At 48.5% G+C, this 10252-nt stretch overlaps 1 protein-coding gene across 2 annotated transcripts; it reads right to left on the bottom strand.

Annotated features, from left to right (window-relative positions):
- Positions 1-637: 637 nt before the first annotated feature.
- PHPT1 (phosphohistidine phosphatase 1) lies at positions 638-9498 on the bottom strand. Of its 2 annotated transcripts, none has more exons than XM_032974942.2 (4): positions 9389-9498; positions 5122-5283; positions 2707-2831; positions 638-1373 (listed from the first exon to the last, which is right to left on the bottom strand). In XM_032974942.2, exons 2-4 carry the CDS (start codon positions 5255-5257, stop codon positions 1281-1283), a joined length of 354 nt encoding a protein of 117 aa, XP_032830833.2. In that variant the 5' UTR covers positions 5258-5283; positions 9389-9498; the 3' UTR covers positions 638-1280. The 2 variants fall into 2 exon arrangements, with proteins under 2 accessions (XP_032830833.2, XP_032830834.2); XM_032974943.2 differs by lacking the exon at positions 9389-9498 and adding an exon at positions 9354-9375.
- Positions 9499-10252: the final 754 nt, after the last annotated feature.

Raw genomic sequence — 10252 nt, 5'->3', positions numbered from 1 at the left:
CTTGCTGTGTCTAGTTGCTATTTGACTTCTTTCGCACCGCACGTAGCCAACCGTGCTCATTTTGATTTAAAGCTTTTCGTGACTGCAGGGATTCATATTCTTGGTTCTTTCGGTAAAGTCACGTAGAAGGGAAATAATAAAAGAATAAAAACATAAAATAATAAAATTATCACGACGTTTCGACTGCAACACAAGCAATCATCATCAGGTGTGAAAACCACAGCAAGAAAATAAAAAACCGCCACTTTTTTCAAACTTTCTTGCTGTGGTTTTCACACCTGATGATGATTGCTTGTGTTGCAGTCGAAACGTCGTGAGAATTTTATTGTTTTATATTTTGTATTATTTTATTGTTTCCCTTCTACGTGGTGACTTTACCGGAAGAACCAAGAATATGAACCGTGCTCATGTCACCGTGTGGGGTCCTTTGCACCGCACGGGCACAACTCTCCGCGCTGCACGCGAAGAGAGGGGTGACGTGGAACTCACGGCCGTCCGTCCGTCCTCAGGCCGGGTGAAGGTGTAGGCCGAAGCCGACCAGTTCCTGGAGAAGCTTCGAGCGCGTGGAGCGAAACGTCGGGGGGGGGGGCGTCACGCCGAAAGACTCGCGGCACGACTGGAAAATGCATCGGAGAAGTTTTGTTTCGTTTTTCATTTATTTTTCATCGGAAAACCAACTCGGGGAGATGCTCATCACGTTGTCGTAGACTGCCTTTATTTCCAACTGCGAAAGGTGGACATCAACATACCTGTCAACGGTTTACCCCGTACTCTTGTACAGGGAAATTGAGTTTTCAGGTCCATATGGCGGACAGCCGTTTCAATACGGGCAAACAAAAATGTTGTGTATTTGTTCGTGTTTCTCCCTTGCGATGGGACTTTGCAGGATGAACGTTGAGATTTATGCAGGCACGGGGTGACCAATAAGGTCTGAATTGGTCTGTAACACGGCAGAGCACTGGTAAGGGGTCGACAGGTTTGGAGTGGTGAGTTAACTAGTGGTGAGTGTGCATCAATGCGGGTTGGTAGAGGCGAAGTGGACAATTCCCTGTCGTGGTATTAAGCCACCTAAGTACGCCTGTTCAACGTGACTAACCAGCGCTTCGTAAACACACGCACGTGCCGACGCGACACCAAACGGGGAGAGAAGTGCATTGATAATGCAAAACGTCGAAGTGGAACGAGAAAGAGTTGCCGTTTCGGGAGCGGTTGAGTACGGGGCAGCGGATGCTTAAGCGCAATGCCTTTTCGAGTTTACCGCTATCGCCGGGGATTCCATGTTAATAGCCCTCATCGGAATGAGTGATGGTGTAATCCGGATACTTGGCCTTCAGCTTCTCCGTCGTCACTGAATGGTCAGCTTTCCCAAATCCCTGTGTGCACAGGGGAGACACACAATTATGGGAGTTGCGCGCGGACGGTCAAGACCCCGCTCGCCTGCGTTCAAAGCCGAATTGTCGCAGCCGTCGGCACACTTTGCCGTGAAACCCACGACCTCGGTTCGACTCCCTGCCACGGCTAACATCAGTGGCAAGCAGTATCCGAACCGGTCCCTGGGTCTCGCCTTTGACCAGCGTGGTGAAGTATATTCAAAGCAATCCCTCCGCTCAAAAAAAAAGGCACGGGGAGGCACTCATCCAACGGTGGGTTTACGAAAGGCTGTAAATTACAAAATAATTCATAACTGAAGGCCAGTTTAGAAGATAACCTATACACGCTGAAACCCCGGAAGACAACATTAAATGCAGATATAGAAGCAATGAAAATCGACCTTTGTAAAATAAGTAATATTTAAAAAATACTTTTTTAAAAACACGCTTTAATGAAATGTACCCGACTCGTAATGGAACTCCACGACTCCAGGAAGTGGCCACGAAGCTTGCCATAACGTAAGGGACCGTGGTGATGTACAGCCAACGTCAGTTGAGCGTGGACAATTAGACCCAAGCCGAAACATAACATATAAAAATGTATGTTTAAAAATGTTTTTGATAGAATATAATATTGTCATCAGTATGACATAAGTATGCCAAGTTTGCAGTCGATACCACATTGGGAAGTGGGATAAAATTGAGTTACAAGATTTGAGGATACGACAACAACAACAACAGACAGAGTGAGTTAAATAAAAGCATGTAAAATAAGTCATTTACAGCCTTACGTCGATCCACTGCTGGATTTAGGTCTCCCCGTACCGTGTCAGTCATCGTGGCTGTTTGGCCGAACTTCACCACTCTGATCGGTACAGGCTGATGACGTGGGGAGGGCTCAGAATCGCTTCGGATAACCCACCGTCATCGGTGTAAGCCGTGGCAGGAAATCAAATTCGGGTAGCCAGGTTCACACCCCCACATGACCGCTGCTCTGGTACAGCGCCTTGAAGGCCACGCCGATGAGTAGGTGGCAGCCCCAACAGAACGGCTGCCAACGTACGGACGGCCTAGAGATTGTCACGCGAAGCCCTCGTCAAGTGGTCACGCGCACCGGTGACGTTCAGAAGTCTATCGCCCGTGTAAATAACCACCCCTTGAAGCACCACAGCGCTCTGTCAAGGGCCACCCGGCGAGCAGACAAACACGGCAAGCAGGCATCACGGGTTGGGGAAACCTCGTCGCACCACGGCGATCAAATCCGGCGGCGCCCCCGACCCCCCCCACCCCTTAGCGTGGCCGCACGGGGGGACGCGGTGGCCTGGCCGGGACGTACCACAGAGTGGCCGTACACCTTGATGGTCTTGGTGGTGGAGTCGTGCTGGATACGGCCGCCACCCAGGCACTCGCAGTCCAGGCCCAGGCTCTCCACCTCGGCGCTCAGTTTGTCATAGACGTCCGCTGCACGGTGGGGCGGAAGGGGGCGGCACCCGGCACAGAAATCAGAATCATCAAGACGAACCGCTGCACTACCGCTGCCCATTAAAACCGCTACAAAGAAAAAAGATCCCCGCGAATAGCCTCAAAAGACTGTTGGGCAAGTGCTGTCAGCGAGCACCTTTGAAGGCCGGAACGGTCACACGAGGGGGTGGGTGGTCAGCACCACGCCCGGCCGCCTTTGTCTCCCGAGTGCGAATGTTTTTACACCGCACTAGGTACTCATTTGAGGCCGAGTTGACCTAGGGGAGGCCTAGGACCGGTTCAAATAATCGTCACTGGTGTTGGCCGTGAGCGGGAATCGAACTCTGATTGCCGGGTTCATAGCGCAGCGCGCTGACCGCTACACACTACACTACCACACACACACACACTGATCCTCAACCTATTCCCTTCAATCTTTTGCACCCCGATCTACAAATCATCTTCCATACCATATTCTACTATATTAGTATAGTAGTATATAGTATTGTGTTACTATATACTACTATATTCCTATATACTACTATATTACTATACCCTACTATATTACTACTAGCCTTTTGCCCGTCCAAGGACGGGTGTATTACAGTAAATCTTAAACTTGCAAGCGAAAAGCAGACCGCGACGTATTATATACTACTACTGTATACTATAGGAGTGTAGTATATACAATGTAAGAGTGGATATAATATACCTGTCAACCCCTTATCAGTGCCTATCTTATTACAGACCAATTCCGACATTATTGGTCACCCCGTGCCCTTATAAATCTCAACGTTCATCCTACAAAGTCCCATCACAAGGGATAAACTCAAACAAATAGACAAAAATATGTTTTTGCCCGTATTGAAACGGCTGTACGCCGTATGGACCTGAAAAATAAATTTCCACGTACAAAAATACGGGGTAAACCATATGGGTTGATATAAAATGTATATAAATGTACATAAATGTGTAATAAAGTATGGTAGTGCACAGTAAATAATTCACTAATCATCGGTAGCATCTGGGTCAGATAGAACACCAGATATTTTATTAACACGATATATAATAACAACACTGATATTGCTTTGGACTCGTTTCTTGCGCGGGTGATATCGTTACACGCCGTCAAACCCATCGCTCGCGTGATGGCAGGGCGGTGATTTGACTCCTCGCTTCCCGCCCCGTGCGTGTAGTGAAAGTACGAGTCACAAGGTGTAAGTCTGAATCGGGATCGGTCGCGTATGAGCGGGCCCGCGTACTCTTGAGCCCGCGTACTCTGACACCTTACTGTGTCAGTACAATTGTATAAGTGCATTCATTTCCACGCAGTGGATGGACAGAACCTGCAATCGCCTGGCTAGATACGCACCCAGGATCTGAGACGTGTATGGCGGGACAGGCTTAACGGAGTATTTTGTAAAATAGATTGTAAATCAGTGTAAAACTATCGGACAAAAATGTAAATAGGCCAAACACTCCCAAAACATACGACACTTATGAAAAAGTCTCATAATTCAGTGAGGCTTTTCCTGAATAAAAAAAGGCATCATTAGTATTGTTATACGTGGTCACTCTGTTGTTAAATTTAAATCATGAAGACCGAATAACTGAAGCAGTCGGTGCATTAAACAGACACACCCACACTTTCGGAAGACTTGCTTTAACTAAGGTTAGCCGGTCACGAGTGTCAGCATATATTTAGTCTTGCCTTAAATAACCCCCCCCCCCCCCGCGTACCATCGCAATCACTTTGGGGAGTGCCACCAAGTCCACGAGCAGAAAAGTCACAGCTCCAGTGAGTCAGAGGCAGGCGAATTGAAGCTTAAGAACCCCCTGGCCAGGTGCATCAAATATTCGAATCAATGCCTTTCTTTATTTCGTCACGTCCTAAAAAAAAATCGGTGCGAACCAAGCGAGACATCTCACTTCAGGGGACTGGACTTTGCTAACCGGCCACCTGGATCTGACTAACGTGCAGGTGAACGTTTCCGATGGACCGACGGTAGGGGCGGCGCGCATCGGTGACGCACGTAGCCTTCGCAGCAAGGAGGCAGCCCGGGTTCGAATCCCGACCCGGGCGCCTTTCTGCACGGAGTCTGCACTTTCACCCCTGCCCCGCACGGGTTTCCTACGTCCCCTGGGTTCTCCCATTTCCTCCACCGTGACGCGAGCTAGGCCAGCAAGGGGTGACAGCACGGGCTCGGAACGTGACGGCCGCGGCCAAGCCTATCCAACGCGGCGTCGGCGGCGTCGGCGGCTGCGGCACGGCCGGACGGTTCTTCCTCACCGTGGAACTCTGCCGAGGGGAACCCTCGCACCACGTCCTTGTGCGCCGCCCCACCCTGCGCGTGGACACGCACCAGGACGTACTTGTAGGTGGCGTCGTGCGCCACCTCCACGTCTTGCACGGCGCTCAGGGACATCTCCAGCGGGTGCTGGCCACGTACAACTAAGAGAACGGGTGGGGGTGGGGGGGGGGAGGGAAACCCAGAACAAAATTCGCTCGACCACACGGAGAGAGAGAGAGAGAGAGACGCAAACTCCAAATATACAACAGGCGTCAAGGGTTGGAATCGAACGCACGACCTCCTGTACACCAGGCGAGGGAGTTAACATCTCTTAGCTACCGTGCCGGCCTCCACTAGCCCCACAGTACACAAAGACAAAAGATTCCCCCCCTCCCCGGTATAGTCTCGACAGACCATTGGGGCAAGTGTAAATAAACAGCGAACGAGCACGTATGAAAACTAAACTATTAAGCTATTTTTATTTTATTTTACCAGGTAAGGCCCACTGAGCCGCTACATAGCTTTTTTTCAGAAGCGACCTGGCCACCAAAAATGATGGCTCAACGAAGTGAGCTTATCATGACGTGGAAAGGTATTGCAGCCAAACAATCTAAGCGCACGTTGATAAATGCGGAGTGAGGAACCGGAGGACCCGGAGAAAAATCCACACAACCACGGGGAGAGACGCACCGCAAACTCCAAATATACAGCAGCAGTTGTCAGGGTCGGGTTGGAACCCACGACCTCCGGTATACCGGGCAAGGTAGTTAACATCTCGTAGCCACCGTGATGATGGTGAGAGAGAGAGAGAGACACCGCAAACTCCAAATATACAGCCGCAGGCGTCAGGGTCGGGTTCGAACCCACGACCTCCCGTATACCGGGCGAGGTAGTTAACATCCCCTAGCCACCTTGAAGGCCGGCACGGCGCGAGCGGTGCTCTTTTATACACCGCACCAGGTACTCATTTAAGGCTGAGTCGACCGAGGGGAAGCCCAGAAGCGGTTCAGATTCACGTCACCGATGCTGGCAATGTTTCAACTGCCGCGTCGGGATATCGATCCAGCGGCCTCTGGATTGCAAGTGCAGTGTTGCTATCCATTACATCACTGTGGCAGCTTCTTCATATAGTAGTACACTCTCAACCAAAGAAGCACATGTCACACACAGTACATTAACACAGCACACACCTTACCATTGAATAACACCGTAAGCACACAGCACACACAGTACATTAACACAGTACTCACATTACCAATGAATAACACCGTAATCACACAGCACACACAGTACATTATAACAGTACTCACATTACCAATGAATAACACCGTAATCACACAGCACACACAGTACATTAACACAGTACTCACATTACCAATGAATTACACCGTAATCACACAGCACACACAGTACATTAACACAGTACTCACATTACTAATGAATTACACCGTAAGCACACAGCACACACAGTACATCAACACAGTACTCACATCACCAATGAATTACACCGTAATCACACAGCACACACAGTACATTAACACAGTACTCACATTACCAATGAATTACACCGTAATCACACAGCACACACAGTACATTAACACAGTACTCACATTGCCAATGAATTACACCGTAATCACACAGCACACACAGTACATTAACACAGTACTCACATTACCAATGAATTACACCGTAAGCACACAGCACACACAGTACATCAACACAGTACTCACATCACCAATGAATTACACCGTAATCACACAGCACACACAGTACATTATAACAGTACTCACATTACCAATGAGTAACACTGTATGCACACATCACACACAGTACATTAACACAGTACACACCCTACCAATGATTTACACCGTAAGCACACAGCACACACAGTACATTAACACAGTACACACATTACCAATGAAATTCACCGTCCTGACACAGCACACACAGTACATTAACACAGTACTCACATTACCAATGAATTACACCGTAAGCACACACAGTACATTAACACAGTACTCACACATTACCAGTGAAATGCACCGTCCGTACACAGCTAATGATCACAGTAGATCACACAGAGTGCACACAGAACACAGAAGTAGTACGCAGGGATTAAAAAAAAACACATTCAGTACACAGCACAGACAGTACAAACATCACAGAGTACACACCAAACACACCAATCACAGCACATCACAGACAACACAGAGTACACACACCAATCACAGCACAGCACAGACAACACACAGTACACACACACCAAACACAGCACATCACAGACATCACAGAGTACACACACACATCAAACACAGACATCATAGACAACACAGAGTACACACACACACCAAACAGCACATCACAGACATCACAGAGTACACACACATCAAACACAGACATCACAGACAACATAGAGTACACACAACAAACACAGCACATCACAGACAACACAGAGTACACACACACACCAAACAGCACATCACAGACATCACAGAGTACACACACACCAAACACAGCACATCACAGACATCACAGAGTACACACACACACATCAAACACAGACATCACAGACAACACAGAGTACACACACACCAAACACAGCACATCACAGACATCACAGAGTACACACACACACATCAAACACAGACATCACAGACAACACAGAGTACACACACACCAAACACAGCACATCACAGACATCACAGAGTACACACACACACACCAAACACAGACATCACAGACATCACACAGTACACAAACACCAAACACAGCACATCACAGACAACACAGAGTACACACACACCAAACACAGCACATCACAGACAACACAGAGTACACACACAACAAACACAGCACATCACAGACATCACAGAGTACACACACATCAAACACAGACATCACAGACATCACAGAGTACACACACACCAAACACAGCACATCACAGACATCACAGAGTACACACACACACACATCAAACACAGACATCACAGACAACACAGAGTACACACACACCAAACACAGCACATCACAGACATCACAGAGTACACACACACACACCAAACACAGACATCACAGACATCACACAATACACAAACACCAAACACAGCACATCACAGACAACACAGAGTACACACACACCAAACACAGCACATCACAGACAACACAGAGTACACACACAACAAACACAGCACATCACAGACATCACAGAGTACACACACATCAAACACAGACATCACAGACATCACAGAGAACACACACACCAAACACAGCACATCACAGACATCACAGAGTACACACACACACATCAAACACAGACATCACAGAGTACACACACACCAAACACAGCACATCACAGACATCACAGAGTACACACACACACAGCACATCACAGACAACACAAAGTACACACACACCAAACACAGCACATCACAGACATCACAGAGTACACACACACACATCAAACACAGCACATCACAAACAACGATCAATCCGGCGTGTAGCCTCAACAGACTGTTGGGACAAGTGCTGTTAGCGAGTAGCAGCAGCAGCAGCTATGAAGGCCGGCACGGTGGCACACGAAGGGGGTGGGTGGCCAGCCCGGCCGCCTTTGTCTCCCCAGTGGCGATGTTGTTTTACACCGCACCATACTAATTTGAAGCCGAGTCGACCTAGGGGAGACCCAGGACTCGTGTACAGACAGTACACGCTGGCAGTATAGAGAGAGCACACACACAGAGCACACACACTGAGAGTACACACAGTACACACACTGACAGTACACACACTGACAGTACACACAGTACACACACCCACAGTACACACACCCACAGTACACACAGTACACACACTGACAGTACACACAGTACACACACCCACAGTACACACAGTACACACACTGACAGTACACACAGTACACACACTGACAGTACACACACTGACAGTACACACAGTACACACACCCACAGTACACACACTGACAGTACACACAGTACACACATTGACAGTACACACACTGACAGTACACACAGTACACACACTGACAGTAGACACAGTACACACTGACAGTACACACAGTACACACACTGACAGTACACACAGTACACACACTGACAGTACACACAGTACACACACCCACAGTACACACACCCACAGTACACACAGTACACACAGACAGTACACACACCCACAGTACACACAGTACACACAATGACAGTACACACAGTACACACACCGACAGTACGCAGCGAGACAGCACGCGGCTCTCACCTCTCAGGGATCGCGCAGAGCGCCGTGGAGTTCGCAGCGGCCGATTCGGCACTAAGGGACCGCGGCAAAGCGGGGCCCAGCCGGTGTCGACGCGGGGACCACGTGGGGGGGTCACGTGGGGGCGCCGCCACGTGGGTGCCACTCACCGCGTCACGAACAACGCCGACTTGCCCGCCTGATGACGCCGGCTGTAAATGACCGCCGGCGAAACGTCGTGCTGAGGCTGCCAACGTTCAGCGTTTGCCCTCCCAACGCGCAGTGCTCGTGGCGAATTGGGGCCACGTAATGTACACGCGACACTAACCACACTACATTGGCTGCGTCGGGTGGTGGCGGGTTAAACGACACACAATGTGTGTTTACGCGACTCTAACCACCCCCTCCCCCCCCCAAAAAAAAAAACAACCCCTCTATGATGGATGATATTGGTCGCGTGCTGAATTTGTGTTTTCGATGATTTGCCTTCTATATAAATAATATTGCCGTGTCTCGCCTCCTCCCAGAAAGGGGCATCTCGCAACCCAGGTTAACGACCACTGGTGTAGTGTATAGTGTAGTGTATAGTGTTGTGTGTAGTGTAGTGTATAGTGTAGAATATAGTGTAGTGTATAGTGTAGTGTAGTGTGTAGTGTATAATATAGTGTAGTGTATAATATAGTGTATAGTGTAGTGCAGTGTATAGTAGTGTATAGTAGTGTAGTGTATAATATAGTGTGGTGTATAATAGTGTAGTGTATCGTGTAGTGTATAATATAGTGTAGTGTATAATATAGTGTATAGTGGTGTATAATATAGTGTAGTGTATAATATAGTGTAGTGTGTAGTGTAGTGTATAGTGTAGTGTAGTGTGCAGTGTATAATATA

Source organism: Petromyzon marinus, chromosome 55 (genome assembly GCF_048934315.1).
Source record: "Petromyzon marinus isolate PM22_M1 ecotype Great Lakes invasive population chromosome 55, UKy_Petmar_22M1.pri1.0, whole genome shotgun sequence".
In the NCBI taxonomy this organism is placed as follows: domain Eukaryota; kingdom Metazoa; phylum Chordata; class Hyperoartia; order Petromyzontiformes; family Petromyzontidae; genus Petromyzon; species Petromyzon marinus.
The sequence above is the reverse complement of the archived record's forward strand: the minus strand, read 5'-3'. Positions and strand labels throughout refer to the sequence as shown.

Bases quoted from the DNA above. Each gene is read 5' to 3' on its own strand.
- PHPT1 (XM_032974942.2), bottom strand. From the start codon at position 5,257: ATGTCCCTGAGCGCCGTGCAAGACGTGGAGGTGGCGCACGACGCCACC. The intron at 2,832-5,121 runs GTGAGGAAGAAC...CCCACCGTGCAG, and splicing joins CCCCTCGGCAGAGTTCCACG to CGGACGTCTATGACAAACTG. The intron at 1,374-2,706 runs GTACGTCCCGGC...CTGTGCACACAG, and splicing joins AGGTGTACGGCCACTCTGTG to GGATTTGGGAAAGCTGACCA.